Source organism: Lipophrys pholis (genome assembly GCF_963383615.2).
Source record: "Lipophrys pholis genome assembly, chromosome: 9".
Lineage (NCBI taxonomy): Eukaryota > Metazoa > Chordata > Actinopteri > Blenniiformes > Blenniidae > Lipophrys > Lipophrys pholis.
The window spans coordinates 9,704,994-9,726,195 of NC_137639.1; the positions used below are offsets into that span (position 1 = coordinate 9,704,994).

Below are 21,202 nucleotides of genomic sequence, written 5' to 3' on the forward strand. Positions count from 1 at the left end.
TCAAGAAACTAAATGTTGACAGTGTTTATTCTTATGCTGTAGTTTTCTTGTCCAAACCAAAGTTGGGGAAGAAAGAAAGTTTGCACTCAGGTCTGGTTTACTTGGTCCTAGGTGGAAGTGAACCAAACACACATCAAGCTCATGATAAACAAAGAGACGGTGTTCCTGAAGATTGTCGTGTTTTGTGCTTGGTCTGTTTATAGCTCTCATGCTGCCTTCATATTTCCATCAGGCCTCAATCAAACTGCAGCAGAGTTATTCTTCGCAAGCATGCAGGGACTTTTCAATTGGACTAAGTTGAATTATTTGGTGTGCGCCTGGGTGCAGATGGTAGCGTTCACACTTTGACAAATGGATAGCTCGAATGCAGCAAACGTCGGGGTCCTTGTTCTGAGTTTGTATGCTACAAATACTTTCTATTCAAACAGTTTCTTAATTGCTCACGGCTGTCTCAAACTGTTCTGTTTTTTTTCTTTGAAAATACATCCCAGATTTCTGGTAAAAAGTGTTTATTACCAACTAAATTACTTATTCTTATGTTTATGTAGAAATGTCACTGTATTAAATCAGCTATCTTGTTGCAGAGATTTAAGGAGGGCTGCTTGCTGTAGATTTCCTGTAATGTGGTGTGTCATGTGGTGGCTAGGGGATGCCTTTACCACCAACAGCCATCCCTGTTTTTATATACGCCCTGCATTTCTTCCAACATTGGTAAAAAAGGATTTATATTGTGCAGGAGATAAGATGCCTTATCCCTCTTTTGCTTGTTTTAATTGGTTGATCAGTCTTCCCTGGTGTACAGGCTGCACCCATCAACCTCTCAAAGATTCTGTTATATTTATGCGGCACAAGCAAAAAAGCAGCCGTTTTTCCTGAGAATTCATCTGTGAGTCCCGGCTGCCAAATCAAATCAGTTTATGAAGTGAGAACCATCCACTGTGGACATGACTTTCCCATCACAAAAAAATTCTTGCAGAATCTAAGCTCTCCCACAAGACAAAAATACTACTCTCATCAACATTTTAAATGCACATTCGGTCGATAAAAAGCTTGTTTTGCTCACAGACGGTCGGATTTGACCATTTAAAAAAATCTGCTTTTAGCACTAAAGCTAAAGTAACATGACCAAGTACTGAATTAATATTGAACTAGTAACCAATTATTAATATTCAGATAACTGTCAGACCCTGTAACTCAACTATTCCACATAGTGTTGGCACGTGTCGTTGACAAATTCCATTTAAGTTTTTTTTGTAAGTTCTATCTCTTCTCTATTTCATTTCAGAGTAAATATTTTACTTCCTACTTTACTTTCCTTAATCTATGCCATACTTTACTTTTGAAGTTGAGGCTTGGCACAATGTCTATTGTGGCCAGGTTCAAAAAGATGAAATATTGTTATTAATGGTGAGTTAAGTAGAGTAATTATCCCAGTATACCCCCAAAAATCAAATAGAAATGTATAATAAATTTTTTCTTCTGTCAAATTCATAAAGATGCACCGCTCACAGCAAAGTACTACTAAAAAGTATATTTTGTAATTCATCTTAAAGCTGAGTGACATTTAGGATCCCCGTTTAATCGAGCAATGATGTTTGGTTAAACTGATGTTATATATGAAGAATAAAAACTCACAAGGTTTTGTGTTTGATTGTAAAGGTCATCTGTTCTTCAGTGACGCTTCATGAATTTATCACGGACATTGAACTTCCTGCTGAGCCCCCGGTAGTGAATCTTTTCGTCAGTACTCCAATACATTAGCAGCAATTTGCGTTAATATTTCCGTCCTTTTATTTCAGCACTCTGCAGCTCTTCCACTTAACATGGAGTATTTTTACATCACTCTACACGTACATTTATCTTAGTACAGGATCTGACTGTTCCACCATTGATGATCCTCATTATGAATGAATGGCTTGGGCCTCAAAAACATTAAAACACATAAATTCAAACTCCTACTTCTTTTTAGAAAGCTTGAGGCGATGGCTTGAGTTTTCCTGTTCAATCCAACCATCCAAGCAGGTTTATAATGATGAGAAACACATGCTGAAGCCGTTCTAATGTTGGCAAAGTCACATCATCATCATCAAGTCAAGACCACAAATGTTCTTAAAATACAAACACAGTTCATAGATTAATTTTCTGCAACGAGTTATGCCAGTAATTGAAAGAACCCACCTGCGATGTTGGAATGACCTGTACTCTATTTTGTTGTTTTGCCTATAGTGTCACTTTAAAGCATAATGACAAACAGGCGTCATAAACTATCGTCAGAGTTGCATTAAAGCCGCAGGTTTCATATTCACTTTGTACAAGTTATCCTGCTAAGAAAAAGTCCTCCCTTGAGGACTGAGTCAGATTCCACAGCAAACTGCCTTTTTTCTTATGTCGTACATGATTTTAGAGGACGTCTTGAGGGAGTTTTACTACCTCACTGTCTCCGCATACATGCATCAGCCTGTGGGACGCTCGCAAAGAGCCGTCGGCAAGTCAGAGCGTGCACACACAACGCCTCGCAGGCAGTGTTTCGGTGATTGCAGGGCCAAAAGGTAGATGGTGTGTGTGAGCCAGTGTGCGCGTCAGGGAGTAATTGAGTTGAATTGGTTTTAATGGGTCTTTATGGGATGTTTGGAGTTATTTCTGTCTGAGGTCTCCTCTGGCGTCCTGGCTCCTCTGGAGGATGGTTTGGCCCTCCGCCCAGCGCCGAGGCCGCGCTACACTTTCGCCTGTGCTCTTTCATTCTTGCGCTATGTCACTTGCTGGTTCACACTTTCCCTCTCTGTTGTGAGAGAGGAAGAGAGTGGAAGTAATTGTATGGCACGAAGTAAGAGCGAGCGTTTGTGTTTCCTCCCTCCCCAGCGCAGGGATTTTAACAGGGCCTCTGGTTTCGCCGAGCACTCACCCCTTTCCGCTAATCGCAGCACGCCACTTTAAAGGCGCCGGCGAGCAGTCGAGTCCTGACCCGGCGCTCATTTGTCACGGAGATCACATATGAGTTAGGACCCTGTGGTGGCCGTGGAATTACAGGGTCGGTGGAAAGGAGCAAAATGCCAACAGATCCAGCAGCAAGGCGGACTCCTCAGTGGGTTATAACTAAGCTTTCTGTTCCTGTCACTTTGATGGACAGCCTGAGAGATGAGTAGGCACGTTCGATGGGAACACTGGGACTAACAGTTTAGTGTGTGTGTGTGTACCAGCACAGCACGTTTTGCTTCTGTCATTGCCCCCCCCAATCCCCCAACCCACACAAAAAAAAATTCATTGAGTCTTGTAAAAATAAAGATCCAACAAGTAAGCACTGGCAACTTCCTCTGGAAAGACTCTCGCATGTGTTTTGAAAGCTTTGAGAGGACATTATGTGATTCTTCACCAGTTAAACCACATCCCACTTTAGCTTCAAGTATGGACTGTTTTTATTCACTTTCGTCTGTCCACTCAAATTTCAGAATTAGTCAGTGCACGATGATAACCGTATACTGTACAACTATGCCACTTCTTTTCCTGACTTTTTATGAATTTGTCTCACCTTACTGCTGAGATGGAACTTTGACAACAGCAGGTCATGGCAACATGTGAAAGGACCTCTCTACCACTGTCAAATAAGTGAATCAATCAATCCTTGGTACGAAGCTTGTGGTGTGAGTACTTACATGCAGTATGTGTGGCAATGTGGCATGTCTGTTTGTATGTGTCAACATGTCTTTGTGGGCCTCTCCTTCGTTCTGTGTGTATGGAAGTAAGATTATATGCCATGGTAAAGTGACTTTTCTGACCTTAGCTTCTGAGGCCATGCCAGGCCATTGGCCAACCGCCTCGAGTGGTGAGGCCGCATGGCAGGGGGGAAAAGCGCTGCGCCTGAAAGAGACTCTCAAAGCTGAATGGAACGGATGGTTTGAGAGATGGATAGCGGGAGGAGCAAATTGTTCAAATGAGTGACAAATATGAGACGGACTGGCGCTTTGAGGGGTTGGAAATGAAGGAGCCTGAAGAAAGACAAAGACAAAAACTTGAGCGCTAAGGACAGAGCGACTCCTGAAGACGTGCTCAGTGCTGCTCATTTGGTTTGGGTGTGTATGGGAATGGCAGTAAACATGACATTTCCCCTGCAGCCAGCGGAACGACTTCGGCATCAAATGACAGCCCTGCAGCACAATGAGTAGTAAAACTGTAGCCACCAGAGCAGTAGCCCCGCCAGCGCCAAGCAGGAGCCCTGGAGTTAACCCAGAGCTAGGGCGTGCAGACATAGCACGTGAGATTTGCACTCGATAAACACAAGAGGTCAACATGAAAGGGAAGTCTTTCAAATGGAGGCCCTGGTCAGAACTTTTATGAAGATTTCTGTTCATCCATCATCTTCTATCCATTCTTTATGCACATTAGGGCTGCAGGGTCATAAAGGGTAGGGTATACTCTTGACATAAATCACTCAATTCTTAAACATTGTTTAGAGTCACCAATCAACGCTGCCGGTCTTTGGATTGTAGGGAGAAGACAGAATACCTGTAGAAATTGACACACGTTCAAGGATAACTCCTCACTGAAAGGCCACGGCCCGAATTCAAACCCAGATCTTCTTATTGCCCCAATAACTACACCATCCTGCCACTCTTTAGTCATATTCACACCCAAAACAGTAATGACTTTGGTGTACCGAAGTGACGATACTTAAAGTGACCATGGCTCCGGGTGTGTTTCCACATTATTGTCTGAGGCAGCTCCAGCCATAATGACAAGTTTACTAATTCATAGTCCAACCTTGGGTGGGATTGTTAGTTTTTCTCAAAAGCTACACAGGGATTGAGAAGTTTTAAAAAAAAACTTTTTGTTGTTTCCTGAAGAGACGCAGATGGAAATGTGTACAGTCACCAAAAATAATAAATAAATACCCTAAAATAACTAAGATATGTCAATTTCAGTGTGTGATTGTCCACGAGAGTCACTTATTACATTGTTTATCACTTTTAGTGGGTGATTTGATTTCGACTGAATGCCCCACAAATTTTAACCAATTCGGTCAATTAGTCAATCACATGCTCTTACTGGGAGAAAGAAATGCTTTACTAAAGCAAGGGGCAAAACATTAAAGCACTTATCACAATGTTTAACTTAAGAAACAGGACTTTACTATAGATGACCGTGAGCCCTAGAAAGGGTTAACAGACAGGTGCACAGCGCAAACCAACATGTTCAGTTCTGTGGATAAAACCATGTTTATGATTGGATTATACACAGGGCTACAGCATTTCAATTAGGGATAGAGTCGGTCCAATCAGATAGGTATATTTACTTGATACAGATTTTAGCAGATCAACATTTTAACCACAGTGCTTTTACTTCTTGTAACTTCATCTACTGATGAATCCATCAAGCACATGTCAAAGTCTTGGAGTATCCTGAGGACCAATTGAAAGATTCATGATGTGTTAAACGGAATGGTCCTCTCTGTAGGTATATAATTTCTGACTCTTGGATGCATCTAACTGATCATCTTCTGACAGTGTCGAGTGGACTTCCTGTACCGCGCTCCAACGCTCCATTAAAAGTAACTGCTTTCCCCCCCCCGAGCTTTACCAACATGAAAGGTGGCTGTTATGGGCAAATAAGAGGGCTTGAGGACGAGAGAAAAAAACCGGGTCAGACCACTTGATGAGAGTGAATGGTTCAGTCTCCTGCAACCCTTCCAAGAAACCGGAAGCAGCTGAGTTACAGGCTGCAGCCACAATTACTATGTTGAAGTTGGAGCGCTGCAGCAGTCTCCTGTCAGTGATGCTAAAATGACCAAGTCTGTGTGTGTCTTTTTTAATGTTTCTTGAAACCGCGCGGTAATTGAACCTCAGGAATTGAGGTGAGTTGAACGAGTTGGACAGCTGAAGCGAAAGGACGGACTCGGGCAGTGAAAAGCCATCAGATTTACCCTTCAGAGTTTTGCTTTGAATCCGGGGTGTAATGAATAGAGCGCAGGGAGTACACAGGAAGGATGTTCATACCATTATCTACACTTTGATACGGATTAAAAAGACCCAAAACTGAGAAGAATTATTTTTAATTGTTTTTTAGATATTAATGTTCTCACTCTGTCTCTAAAGTGAAGACTTACTGTACTCTTATCTTGATAATATCTTGATAAATAGGGTTCTGGTTTCAAACTATATAATCACATTGCCTTTGGTGACTCCGGTTTTTTCCCCCAACAATGAAGGACACATTTGTTGTTTTCTTACTCGATGTTGTCTACAGGTCCAGATCATTAATACTGATCACCTTTTTTTATTTCTCCAGCAAAATTCTGAAATGGAATTTTAGATGTGATAGAATACTGTATATATTCTATACATATTGTTGTGGAATGAGATCATGACGTGACTTGCAATGAATAAACAAACACTTGGGATTTGTATTCTCGGGTAACAGTACTCTTTCTTCTCTGGTTTCAACCAGAGTCTTATGATCAGGTGAGACTCTGCAGTTCCTACCAGCAGCGTTTTAGGAGAAGAATTGTTGTTTTTGGTCATTTCTTCCCAATTGTACTCCTGACTAATGTCTTGTTACAACAAGGTATGTTATGTTGAACTAATGAAGTTAGTTGTGTAGTCAACAACATCTTGGCCCATAGTGCTCCAACTGATTGGATTAGTATGTTGCGATGCAGAGCATGAATTCTCAATAGATAGAGACACTTAGTTTATTGCAGTCCGGTCAGTCAGTGGCAATATGTATATTGTGAATGTTGATATTGCAATAAATTGGAGCTATATTGTTGAGCCCTAATTAATTATTTTGGCTTTAATTACAATTTTTATTAATTTTTTTGATTCTGTCCATGTTAGTTTTCCTCTTTAAGAGTTAAAATATGCCACACCTTTGAGGTGGGATGGATTATCTCGGCGAAGGAAAAGTGCTCACTAAACACAGATTTAGACAGATTTGTGAACAATATTTGAGAAAAATAGGTCTTTTGTGTATATAGAAAATGTTTTACATCTTTGAGTTCAGCTCATGAAAACTGGGAGCAAAAACAAAAGTGTTGCGTTGATATTTTTGTTCAGTGTGTATCTCAACCAAACCACCTACTTCTGTGATTATATAAGCAATCAGTAAAAGTTTGGTAAACAATAGCAAGCCTAGACTTTCTGAGTTGGGAAAGACGGCATTCCCAACATAAAACGTTTCTGATTTCACTTGTCGGTTACCTGTGCATATTGAGAAGAACGGGCCTGTCATAGAAGGTGGAGCTCCAGTGTGAGTATGATCTGGTGTGATCATGCAACTGAAGGAATTTTAGCTGAGAATTTTAAGAGCACAACTTTTTAAGCAAAAACTGAATTTTGTTTGAAAACTGCTCCCATGGTAGAACTTTTCAAAAATACTCCCATGTCACCTCTGTGGAAATGGAGGGGGTACCTAACTTTCAAGTCTGTGTACTTGTCAATGTTATTGTTTGTAGCGTATCGTTGCGCATTTGTGTGTGATTTCATTACAAAAACAACTAACGGCACCAACTCGGAGTCTGGCATGCTAACTCCATCGTTTTCAGCGTTTTCCGCTTTCTTCCGTGTAAATGGACATCATTTTCAAAGCCTTGCAGTGAAATTAACACTAAACTTTTCTGAAATGAAAATGCAAAAACTATGCATTTTCACTTGAAACTTTGTTGTGTAAACAGTGCTTAAAGCTGCATCTAAAAATACACCTCCTATACAAGGACAGTGTAGTTTTAATATTAAGAGCAGCCCAATGAGAAATTGTTATTCTTCTCGTGTTTTTAATTTTCCACCCCTCTGGTTCTGGGACTCGCTGCATGAACTGAATTACCTACTGTAGTAGTGCGCCCGCTGCCACGTTACTGTCCCAGACATTACTGCATTTTGCCATTTTTCAAACTGATTGTCGTATTACATGCTGTTCCGTAGCATTACTGCCAGAGCAGTCTGAACTAGGTTAGCTCATGCACACTTTGTGAACACTTTTCCAGTGACTGTCACTTCTAGTTTAAGCCGGACAGATTTTTGCACAAGTCAGTTAAATGTTTAATGGGTATCCCATCCTGCTCCTTAGTGTCTGAAATTCTTTCCCACAATATTGTAAAAAAAACGGTGGCTGGCTGGTTTTGTGTCAGAAACATCTGAAGAATGCACTCTTGATGCCACAAGCCCCTTGCTGGGTGTCCCATCGGGGAGATGACAAGCGGGGAGATCAGGCGATGCTGTTCTCCGTGTAAATCAGAGGTCGTGCTAACGCAGGCTTTGTGTATGTATTTGTGTAAGAAGAGGGATGGGTTCAGCATCAGGGCGGGGGTAAAAGATTGGACTCTTGTTTATTCACCAGACCTGCGTGACTCATCGGGCAAAAGAAAACCTAACGGCAACATGTCATATCAAGACATCACCCAGCTCTGAGCTGCCCTCCCACCCCTGCTTCATTCTTCCTCACTGTGCAGATCATTGTTATTGTCTTCCAGTGTTGTTATTAACTTCCACATTCCTGACAATCATCTCATTTAATCAAGTGAATTTTGCAGAGTGAACTCGATCACCTCGTGCCGGGTTGTTAAATATGCAGCCACATTAAATACCTTGGACTTATTTTTACTTTGATTTATAAAACTAAGAATCTTTTCTATACAGCTAATCCTACAATACAGAGTTCCCAGTGTGGCCTGAGGCTTTTTGGCACTCTCGTCACAGCGCTGACTCATTTAGCTTTCAATTGCAGTGAGTGATAGTGGCACACGTTGCCACAGTTATTTAGTGCTTCACAGCCAAACCCGGGACCTCAGCAATGTAAACAATTGCCTGGTTAGTATCAACATGAAGAGTGTGTGTGTGTGTGTGTGTGTGTGTGTGTGTGTGTGTGTGTGTGTGTGTGTGTGTGTGTGTGTGTGTGTGTGTGTGTGTGTGTGTGTCTCAGACTTTATTTAAAGTGCCTTATATGTACGTGCAATGTTTATTTTCAGCAGGTTATTTAGTTACGATGGCAGTTAAGTTTGGTTTGTGGATTTGAGGGATGAAAAAGTCTGCCACATTCACCCAGCTGTGCTCAAATCAAGAGTGTATTGTATAGTGCCACTGTTTCTGTGGAAAATCCGTGAAGGTGGAAGCTCAGATCCTACTTGCTTGTATTAGTCTCTGCACACTAATTTTAAATCTCACTGAAAATTGTCAAATCTCAAAATAATGCAGCCAGTTATGTAAGCATCAAGAGTGAAAAGTGTCAGCCTACACAACAGTACAACTAGATGTAGGGGTGAACTTGATTGTTCTGTTCTCTGCTGGAGTTGTAGAGAACCAGACATAGCTTCAGTCTGGACGGTGTGGATGAGATGATAGTACAGCACTGGTTTCATATTGTGGTAGATAACGGGTGGAGCAGAGGCATCCCTCTGCAGTAATGTCAGGTTACAGAAAACCCAGCTTCAAATGCCTGAAAGGCTGAGGCCTCTAATGTCCATGATTGTCCTGTAGTGCCCCGTGTACCAGCCTAAATCAGTCCTCCAGCTCATACTGTTGTGTCATGTCCATTTTGTGCCGACACGCACAGTCAGACTCACGGAGGGAATGCAGATGTAGCATACCAAACCATTCCCCTTTGGTAACACCCATCTCCTGGCACCTCTCGTGTCTCATACGTACAAAACCTGGACTTTTCCCCTTTGAGCGGTCACTGCCAGGTCACCATTTCAGACTGAAAGACATAATCGGGTTGTAAATTTCACCTGAAAGAGATTATTCAAATTTTCTCAGTCTTGTTTAAAAATGTACGACTTACTCGCGTCTTTGTTTTTCAGTCGGTGGTGAAAACCGGACGCCTACTCATCAGTCACGAGGCACCGATAACAGGAGGCTTCGCTGGTGAAATCAGCTCCACAGTGCAGGTGAGTGTGCGCCGTACATGTTGAGACATCTATGCTGAAAACATATTGACTGTCTATTCAGTCAGCAAAGTGTTACCAGGACCTTTATCGCATCGCCTTAGGGGATTGTCTTCACTTTTCAAGAGTTTGCAGCAGTTTTGCTACAGAGTTTTGCGGCCCAAAACTTTTAACTCTTTACTGAGTGCACAAGAGGCGCACTGTTCAAACTCCCAAGACCCGCCCTACTAGGATATGTGGAAGAGTTGAGGGGTGACACAGAGGATAAACACGCGGCACAGATCATGTGTAAGTCGAAAAGGCAGGGTGCCTGCCAGCTATTGTGTATCTTATCCAACACACTCAGCAGCGAGAGCTGGATTGTGACGCACCGCTCATAGAGGCCATCAAGTACTTTAAAAATCCTGAGTACTCCATTGCTATAATTTGCACTGACTTTCTGTGATCCTCTCCGCATCAGAGCTGAACTATGATTTTTTTTAAATCCACTTCATTGTTCATTGATTGTGAAAACAATAAAAAAAAAAAAAAAAGGTGCACGTGTGTAATATGTGTTTATTGGATGAAGTTATTTGGCTGAACAAAATATTCCCTGTTGCTATCGGTAACGACTTCATGGTTGTAGGGGAATGGATGATATTCTGTTGGTGGTATTGTAAAACAGATTGGGAGCCATGAGACTCCATCCACTTATATTGAGAAGATGAGATGGAAAAAATAATAAATAAAAGTAAATAATTATTCTGACAAATGTTTGTTTGTGGGCCTAATAAGGCCTCTAAGCCCTGCAGAAGCCCTGGGATGCCTACAGGACTGGAATTGAGTATATTGAGTATATTGTAATGGTTAGATATTGAATATAAAAATTGCTTCCTTTTGTTTTGTTCTCAATTTTCTTTCTTTTTTTCATCTTTTTAGAGTATGCATGCTATTTGCACATGTTTAATATAACATGAACTACCACAACGCATCCATCCATGTTCTTTAACCAACTTTAGGCACATTTTCACACTTATGATCAATCCGGGGAGACGTCAATGTATATATTGGTATTCAAATGTGGGAGGAAAACCAGTGTACGAGAAGTACACTAAGAGCACATTTTCACCTGCCATTAAAATGTGTTTTGGGTGATCTGAGCACATGTAGCGAGCCCTAAAGACAACTTTAAACTTTCACTCAAACCACTTCCCGAGGAGGACAGGCCCACATAGGCTTTGTAGTGTGAATAGCATGCGTTCCGGGACGGTGGCGTCGCAGGAAATTATGTATTGGGTAAATGTCTTCAGTGCACGCTGTGTTTTCGTTAAAGAGAACGCGCCAGTCTGAGATATGCAGTCTTTCCAGCTTTCCAAACGAACCAATGGAAAAGAACATTGCCATCCATGCCCGAAGGGTCTCCAGAGACACGGTGCCTTATATCGTCCTGGGCAGAGGATACCGCCCAGTGCAAGCTGTCTGGGGGCAGACTGAAGTGATGTAGAGGTAATAATTCAATCCGAACTCAAGTGGTTGGCCCAAAACGCATACAGACAAGTATAAACGGTCTGTGTCAGGGTTCCCCACATGTGATCTGATCACATGTTGACGCCAGGTGTAAACAGGCCCCAAGACACGCCCAGGGAGAACATTTCTAAAATGCAATTTTTTTTATGGATTTTCCATGAACAAATATTGGAGGACCTCTGTTTTGTTCGGGAGAGTTGCACAGATAGTGTTTTGTGTTTCTCTATTGAGATTGTTGACATAGTGAGTGTAACTACCCATATATAGCTGATGAAATACTGCTTGCTGCTCGCAAATGCAACAGGCCTTGACACTGTAACCAGGACGTGTCAAATACAGCTCATGACATATTCTGAGCTTTGTGCGATGCATGACTGAACGCTAAGTCCTCGCCTTCCCATCATCCTAATTGCATCTACTTTTGCATAGTGAGGTAATTATCTTTCTCATGCAGCAAGTGCCGCTCCTCTGTGTTCAATAAGCAATTTGTCTCTCAACAAACGACATATCTTCGATTCACTGGCCGTCTCCTCAAATGTCACCCAGCTGATTGTAGGGATGACACTGCACGTGATACCTGGAACTGTTTCCTTGTTAATACGAACAAGTTGGAGCTCCTCAGTCAGTGAATCGATCCCCATCTCCTTCCCTGTCAGTCAGATGCTGCCCTCCCCTCGCTGTCTGCGGGCGCTTAAATGGCCAGTGAGTCATCGCCCCTCATTTCAACGTTTCCATGTTTTCACATTGTGTACGAGTGACGTAAGTTGTTGGTGTTTTCACTGATTGCATTGATATGCAGCTTTCTCACGACCCCAGGCGATTTGGATGTGCTTGCTGGGGGAAAAGAAAAAAAGAAAGCTTTAGAACTGTTGAGAGCTGCTCTTTAACGGGATGCAGCTTCACTGACAGCTCGCTGTCACACTGCTAAACCCAGCAATATATTAGACATCCGCTCCTTTGAGAGAAAGTGATGTGTTTAAGGGCATGCCGAAGAGCTTTCTCACGAATAATAGGTGTCACCGCTCATTATAGCCAACAAGCCTTTCCTCTCAAAAGAAGTTATGAGACATTTATATTTTATAGGTTGGATCATTTCCAAGTTAATTTAACTTACTTACCACAATCCATCAAACTTTGCTTGTGCAAGATGGGCTTTGCCTCGTCATGTCACACAATTTATCAAAAACTTGCCTTCACCTTCCCTGCAAAGGTTCAGCGATCAGAATAAAGTCATTTACTTGCCACATTTTGGCAGAAATACGACATATGATTCACAGCAAGTATGTGCATCAGCAGAGCAGAGGGTGAATTATGCCGTTTTTGTTTTCTCATTTAACTCGTTCACACTCACAGGTGGCATCCATTGTAACGACAGTGAATTGAAACAGACTACAACTAGCCTGCAAAGCTGCATCGAGCCCGAGAAGGGGACATACAGTTGTCCATTTGTCCAGATCCACGAACTCACCTCCACTTAAAACTAATCACTTTGTAATTGCAGGGCTGTTTTACCGTCTCCCTCTTTAACGCCACCATGTGTCTTTGTACCGATTGGCCGTTTTTCCAAGAAAAGTTTTTTCAACAGCGTTGCACTAACTTCTCTTTAGCCATTGTAATTTATCCTCGGGGTCATCACATCTCTGGTGCCGTCATGCCTGAAATGTGTTTCAGGCATTAAGTGTTCCTCATTTCCAAACAAACACAAGATTCAGAACAGCTTCTCAGTAGAAGTTACCTACAGATTTGGTTAAATCTGTTTTGTCGCTTTGGTCGTCTTCAGGAATGGTTTTTGAACATTGTATTATTTCATACGAAGCATTTAACATACATAAAGAACGGAATTGGTTCTCTTCAAAGAACAACTTTCTTTAAACATTCATATCTTTTTATGAAGAAATGTTTAGATGTGCAAGTAATTGAGTTCGACTCTGCTGCTGAGTTGTGGTATAAATTAGATTTATTATTGTCTAATAATTGTTGGCCAGCACATATTTAGTGGTGTTGTCCAACACTCTTAATAGATGAACAAAACACTTCAGATTGATTTTACTCTTCATGAACGCACCACAACACCGACCATTGGCTTGCTCCACGTGAAGTGATGTTAATTTTATAATTCATCAATGTTGAAGTGATTACCTCTGCCGGCCTGATAATAAATAGTTTTGATTAAAGGTCAGTGGTGTGACATTTTCCAATGATTCGGTCTGTCTGACCAAATTGATATTTACTCATCTCTTGATCATAGAAGGCAAGAAAGTTTCCTGCACTTGTCAAACTCTAGAGAAGTGGTATATTTTTTCACTTTGGCATCTGTAAATGAGAGTAAAGGTTCATATGACAAGATATTTGACAGGTACTTGCATATTAATGGCTTTGCGGATCGTGAGCTCCTCCACTCACAACTAACTGTTGTTGTTTTTTTTATTTATGGTGATTTTGTAATCAGGAGTTTAAAATTAAAGGGAGAAAGCGATAAGATGGTAGTTGGTGAAATTTGTATAGTCTGTGGAGTACCGTTTAAAGCTGACTCTGTTATTTCTGGATTGAATGACTCCAACTGCTACCCACCCCAGGCCTCTGATCGCTTGCAGAAAGATTCATTTATGGATTTGATTTTCTCTTTTGTCACAGAAGAAGGTTTGGAAGGTCTTGGCAAAAGTCCTTTATCAGACTTTGGCTGCAGCCTGGGTGATTTAATACTGTGTCACTGACTGGCGCTTCTCTGAATGTCTGACGAGCGGATGGGACCGAGCAGGGCAGGAAGAGCTGCGGCTGAAGACGGTTCTTATGTGGACCACAGGGATGCACAGACAGAAGTGGTGAATGACACAATCATGGTTTTAGCTCTACACACCACTACCAGACATGACTAAAGTCAAATCGCATCCCCAAACTAAATTATGATTTTGTGGTTTGTTTGTTTTTTGGTGGGGGGGGAAGAAAAAAAACTAAATAAAATTTCTTAGCTGCTTCCAGAGACAAATGTGCATATACACAATAGTCTGATGACCTTACCTCTAGTTCTCTATAGGTAATCCTCTGTGGTCACACTGCATGGTGTCGCCTTGTCACTGTAGGGGTCTTAGAGTTATATGTGAGGCCCTGGTGTAACTTTCCTGTGGTTCCACTGGCAGTGCTTTTCATCAGACTTGTGTAATTTGAACTCACAAAGTCCAACATGGAGTCCTGTGCGTCCCGTCGAGATGTGGTACTGATCTGGAATATGGTTCAAAGGCTACCGTCTCCACTGGGGCACAGTTACTGTCAGCTGTGGATGAAGGCGTCCATGTCTTCTCCTGTAAATGCCTCCTCAGTCAGAATCAGACTTCTGGTTGCTTGGCAGGATCCTGTGAATGAGAGGCAGCTCAGTGCTCGGGGCATTGTGCCTCACTGTAAAAGTTATGATCGAACCCCCGACCCGTACCACAACCAGCATGTCTTTCTTCATCAAGGGGGATACACTGAATTCCCTTCAAAGGCCAGTGTTTATACAGGAACGCTTTTGTGGGAGTCCTGCGAATCGGATACAGGCAGACCGCACTTAGTAAAAAATGCCATGGATGTTATGCAGTTAATGAAGGTGGTCTGCTGCTGCTCATTTCCATCAGCTATTCAAATCCTCAGGCCAACGTTATGACAAACTGATGACCTTTTATCTGTGGACTTCAAAGGTAATGTTCACCTTTTTGTAAGGTTGAAATTCCTGTGCCGTGAAGCCTGGAGGCACATTATCACTGAAGGATGAGTTGAAGTCTTGATTTGCAGTATAACAACTCCGCTCTACCTCAACACAAACTCCAAAATTAACTGATGGAAAAAATCCATTTGTTACTGTTCATCGTATTTTCATGAAAAAAAAAAAATAATCTTTGTATCTTTTAAATATTGTAATATGAAAACTCAGACTCTATAGCTACTTTGGTTGTTACTCACTTGTTCATTCAGAAGGTCATTGACAAAACGTAAATGAAAAATTAGTCTATATTAAGTATGAAATACAGCTATTTTGATTTATTTCAACATCCATCCCTATTGATCGGCCCTCCACAGCGCTCCCAGTTTTTCTGTTTTTATTATTATTTTTGCCTCACTTCTCAGGAACACAGATGAACACATATTTTAACACAGTACCTTTGGGCATGCTACTTCACAAAAACTGATTGGTCAGATTCCCTCTGCAGATAAGATTGATAGTCACAATCTTATGACCGATGTAATGGAGTAATATCTTTGTGTATTTACAAACTGTCCTGAGGTAATGGATCTCAACATTATGATGTCTCTTTGCAATCACATGAAGAGACCACAATTTCAGCCAGCCTACATCCATAGACGATCTGTGCTCCATTTGGAAAGGTCTTTTTGTTTTGTGCAAATGGTTTGCACAATAAACCGTGTTCTCATCTGTCCATTCAATTTTGTTGAGTGCTACAAATGAACTATTACATCTTTGTATTTCCTTAAGAACAGTTACTAACATGTGCTCCCCAGTCTACTCCCCCAAAAATGTCTGAACCCTTAAATGCTATTTCGAAGTTGTGGGAACAAGCCAAAATATCTTGAACATAATGGTTCTAAAATTGTTCTCCCATATACTGCCTAATTGCTCTGTTCTGTTGTACTTAGTTTTGTGAAAATATTAAAGTACATTTTTAGCTAAATGGTGAGAAGCTGATTGGCAAATATGGCATGTTCCAGAATTTATTAGAATTATTTTACTAACATTTCTGGAAATCCTATACTGATTGAATTGGATGATCGCTATTAAAAGCAGGGGAACATTAGGGAGCAGTGGTTCAACGAATACAGCAAGCATAGCTGTATTGTTCTATAATACAATTAAACAGTATGACTTAATTGAACGTAATGCAGTCATACTAAAAAATAGCTTTTTCTTTCTTCATTATACCAACAAAAGTAAACATTTAGTTTTGAAGTAACACGATGCAACTTTACTCTAATGTGTTCGGTGCAGATTTAGATTTTAATCTGCTGTGTAATGTACCGCACCATAACCCTCGTTTTCACTCGCATATTTGACTAAACAAGTTTTGTTTTAAGTCTACATGCAAAGTTCAGGTTTCAATGGAATCCGAGCAGGGATAATGAATTGTAGAATGAAATGGTTTTTCATACTTACAGCACTGATCCACTCAGTGAAAACGGGCAAAACGGGCGGATTGAAGGGGGTAAAGTGGGAGCAGGTGAGGAGGGCGTGGCTCACAGTGGAAGAGACTGGGGAGTTCTAATAAAGCTGTAAACGGAGATGGGAATGTGCAAAAACACGGATGAAGAATCGAGGGAATAAAAGGCAGTGTGAGGACAATGGCTGGAAAATTAGAAGAGACAAGATACAAGAGGATTTAAAATAAAACAGAAAACATGTGCGGAGTTTACTGGAGGGAGATGAACCAGCAGAAGCTGTTGAGTTTTAGCATCTGTTACATATGTTCAAATTTAATTCAGCGAGTGATTTAAACCAGGTTCAGAATTAGTGAGCCATTTTTTTAACCTGATTTTCACGTTGCGTTGTATTTGACTCCGCCGTTTAACGCACAGACTCCCCCTCCTGGGGAATCTGGAGTGTTGAAGTCCTCCCTCTCTGAGGCAGACATGCCTGCTGATTGTAATTCACTCAAGTATGTTGTAGTGACTTGGAGATACTGTTGAGCCGAATATTTTTTTATATACTGTCTCCATTTCTTAATCGCCTTGTTTTAATGTATTTCCTGGAGCGCATGGGCGAGGTCCTGGAACGAGCATCGCCACCAGACTCCATTGTCTTACTGGGCGACTTGTAACGCTCTTGTTGGGAATGATTGGGTTCCCCGGAAAGGTGTGACTGTGAGGCACTGCCTGTCTGATCTGAACCTGAGTGGTAAGTTGCAATTGGATTTCTGTACTTGTCATGGATTGTCCATAATAAACACCGTGTTCGAACACAAAAATGCACATAAATGTTCTTGGTACCAGAGTTTCTTGGGTCTCAGGTCGATGATCAACTTTGTTGACGTTTCACCTGACCTGAGACCGTATGGAGTCTTGAATCAGCAGAGGGCAAAAGAGGTTGCAACTGGGTCTACAACTGGCCTCCCTTACGAGGCTCGAGGCTTCCTGGGTGTCCTCATCCATTTCCCTGGCGGAGGTCACCAAGGGAGTCTAAAAAACTCCTTGTTAGCAAGGTCCCAGAAGTGGATGACATACCCCCAGAGTTGCTTAGAGCCCTGGATATTGTGGGGCTATCATGGTTGACACACTTCTATAGTATCGTTTGAACCTCGGGTAAGGCACCTTCATACTGACAGACTGGAGTGCTGGTCCCCATTTTCAAAAAGGAAGACTGGGGAGTGTGTACCAAATATCTGGATACACCTTCCCCCACTGGGGGAGTTTGAGTATCTTGGGATTTTATTCACTAGTGATGGCAAGAGTGATCGTGAGATCAGCGACAGATTCAGACAGACGGCTGCAGTAATACCGATACAAGCGGCTGAACTGAGGTTTCTCCACAGGGTGGCTCGTGTCACTCTTTGTGATAGGGTGAGGTACTCAGCCATCCGGAAGAGACTCAATGTCAAGCTGCTACTCTTCCATATTGAGAAGAGCCAGTTGAGATGGTTTCTCTGGACCGCCCACTCGAGGTTCAATAGGCTGGGAAGAGACCCAGAGGTCAGCCCAGGAACCACTGGAGCAGTTATAGCTGGCGGACGACGGCGATATCTAGGCTTCATTGCTCTCTATACTGTCATCGGGAGTTCCGGATGAATTGATGGATGGATGGACTTCCTTTAGAAGTAAAGGACTTATTTTGCCAATTAGCATAAATTTTAGAGAATCATCCCGGAAATCAAATTATAATTTTTTAGGTCTTTTCCAATTCTGTCAATGGTGTAATATTTCTCAGGTCGTCATCTCTGTGCTTTCTGCTCTTGTGACTATTTCATTCATTGAGGTCACCGGTTGACCTTCAAACTTTTAGATTTAGTGATTTTCCATTCAATCTAAATATTACAAATTGGTTTTATTCAATAATTGCACAGTGTGCAGACAGAAAGCATGTATTATAATCCTGTTAATGCGACAAGTGCTTGCAACGGAGCTTCTTGTCAGTGGGGGATGGGGACCAGCAGGAAACACACTGTTCTGTTTTCGATTGAGATAATTGCTATAAAACTGATTTAAAATGGGTTATCAATCTTAATAATTAGTTACAATATGAGAGTCACCTCACCAGAATTCACCCCTGTTTGTGGGATTGTAATATACCCAGTGGAGTATTTCTATACAGTCAGACTCATGAGCGTCACATGGTCCGACCTCCAACTTCAGACTTGAGCCACGTAAGTTGCCGTTTGCAAGCACGTTGAGCCACACACCCACAGCAACTAGTCACCATTGAACCATTTGGCATGTGAGTGTAAAGAAGTAACGGTACATCAGCTGACCACCCACAGGGATTGGAGCCTTGTGTGTCTGAACATCGGAACTCAGTTGAAGGTGAGCCCATTTGCTCTGAGCTGATATAGCATGTAATATTGGCGCTATCCCACCCTGTCTAGCTGTAACCCCCAATCTGCGGGTGTCTCTGACTACCTCTGATGTCTGTGTGACAGGATGTGATCCTGCGCTCCTGCTGTGAAGTATTTTTGAGTCCTGTGCCACTGCAGGACACAGGCGCTTTTACTGCTGCCATGTTGACATATTTTTAATGTGACATTTAAGCACGCTCCATATAATGATGCACTTCTTATAAGATAAACACTGATTTGAATGAAATCCGAGCAGTGTGGCCTTCCTGGGTTCAGCTGTGGTGGCAGGCGGGCAGGCACACTACTGTACTTTACTCCCACGTCCAGTAAATGTATTTAGAGGAGATTACAGATCTGATCCAGACAAAAGAGCAAACTCCCTGTTACTGTCTGACTGGTTGTCTGTCGTCCCGTACAGAATAGATCCTGAGGTTTCACTCTGAGAGGATGTGAGCGATTATATTGTCACCATCTCTAATGTACTGAGATGAAGCGCAGGCACCTTGTGGTGATCAAACACACTTTAGGCTTTTTAAAAATAAGTTTCAGGAATATATTAGGTAAAAGCTCATGCCTGGCATATTCTGCTGGCAAATGATTCATGTTTAAAAAAAAAAAAAAAAAAGGTTTTCAGTCAAGCCTGCACTGAAGCAACTTTGTGGAGGGCCGTGACTGGATGGATCCTCACCTGACAACATGAAATGTTATGAGAGCAGGAGCATTCCTGCAGGCCAAGTCTATTCAAGTACGCTCGTGTTCCCCGCTGAGGTTCAACCTGAGCTTTGTAGCTTTCCAGTGACGGAGACTCGACTTTGCCCAAACAAACACCTCTTACCTCTGCGTGCTCCATGCCAGCAGCGGCGTCCATTAATGATACTTTAATGATCTATAAAACAAGATGAAGCGTTAGTTTAAATGGATACACTCCCTGAAGATATCATAACCTGAAGACAGCAGCCACATATGCTGCATATGGCCGCTGCAGGTAAAGTGAGCAGAAATCAAAGTTGCCTGCTGCCTGCAGCATGCTGTCCACTGAATGCTTCACTTTTCTTTTTTTTGTAAATCAGCTTTTCATAATTCAGACTTCGTGTCCCTTTTTTGTCTCGTACACTCTCTGAAACATTAGTTGACTTCGAATGGCACTCACAAACCCCCTGAGGCCAAGGGCATTTGTCAGCACCTGGAATACACCACAGGTTATTAAAAAAAATAAAGGAAAATACCAACATTATCTCCTCGTATTGCTGCAGTGCGGTGGAGGTTGTCAGGATCTGCCACAGCCTGTTGGAGGGAATCTGTTTTGGGTTCTTCTGAATTCCCACATGGAAAGACGGCCTGAAGAGGAAGGGGAGGTTGGTCGGACTTGTAATCTCCACGCAGTGGACATTCATTAAAGCTAATCATGGTTAATTAGCTGGGTGGAGCAGGCTTCCAGTTGCCGGCGCTGAGGCCAGCCGCCATGCAGATAGCGGAAGCAGCAGCAGAAGCGGCGCGGCACCACATCAGGTGGCGCTTCCCTTCGTGTTTAGGCTTTGCTCCTCCCTGGCACCGAGGTGTGAGATCTCCCAACGTGGGCTGGCTTTTTATTTACTGCTTTTACTGTCTCACAGTACCTTTAACTAAAGCCTTGTTTACACAGTGTTAAACTTTGGTTGTGTTTCGGCTGTTTGTTTACACGACAACGACATTGGGAGCCACTGAAAATGCTTGATTGTTTCCATCGTACCGTTCTGTGTGCAGGGATCTCTAAAAGAACACGGCACCAACTGAATGCCTGGCATGCAAACGACAGCATCTCTGGCTCGTCGGTCCGTCTTTCCATTCATCCATCCACCCAATCCCAGCTAACTTTGAGCGAAGGGTACACCCTGAACGGGGCGCCATTCAATCACAGTACAGCGGCCATTTTCAAAACAATTCCCCCCGAACATGAAAGAAACCAAAACGCAGTGTTGCCTGAAGAGGACGAAACACACACAATGAGTTTCATTTATAACAACATAAAAACAACTTTTCAATGGACAAGCAATAATTGAATGGTGATAAATAACCAAAATGAGTTAAAGCAACCCGCGAAATTTGAAGGTGTCTCTATGGTTTCAATTATAAAAGAAAATGTGTATTTAATATTGTTTATTCAAAAAAGAAAAAAAGCTCTATATTTCTGTTTTTTGTGCTCGACAGGTCATTTCTGGTATTAAGTAGCATCAATTACTTTCTTTTAAACGATGTCTCCATCTGCTTTATGTCCACAGTTTTACACTTAGAAGTCTCAGCTTTAAGTTAGCCAGCA

At 42.0% G+C, this 21,202-nt stretch overlaps 1 protein-coding gene across 1 annotated transcript in view; it reads left to right on the plus strand.

The window, feature by feature from the left end:
* Positions 1–21,202, plus strand: part of bckdhb (branched chain keto acid dehydrogenase E1 subunit beta) — a 62,588-nt gene that overhangs the window by 36,497 nt on the left and 4,889 nt on the right. The window contains exon 9 of the mRNA XM_080471581.1: positions 9,785–9,871. Within this exon, the coding sequence (XP_080327707.1) occupies positions 9,785–9,871 (87 nt within the window). The remainder of the gene's footprint in view (positions 1–9,784; positions 9,872–21,202) is intronic.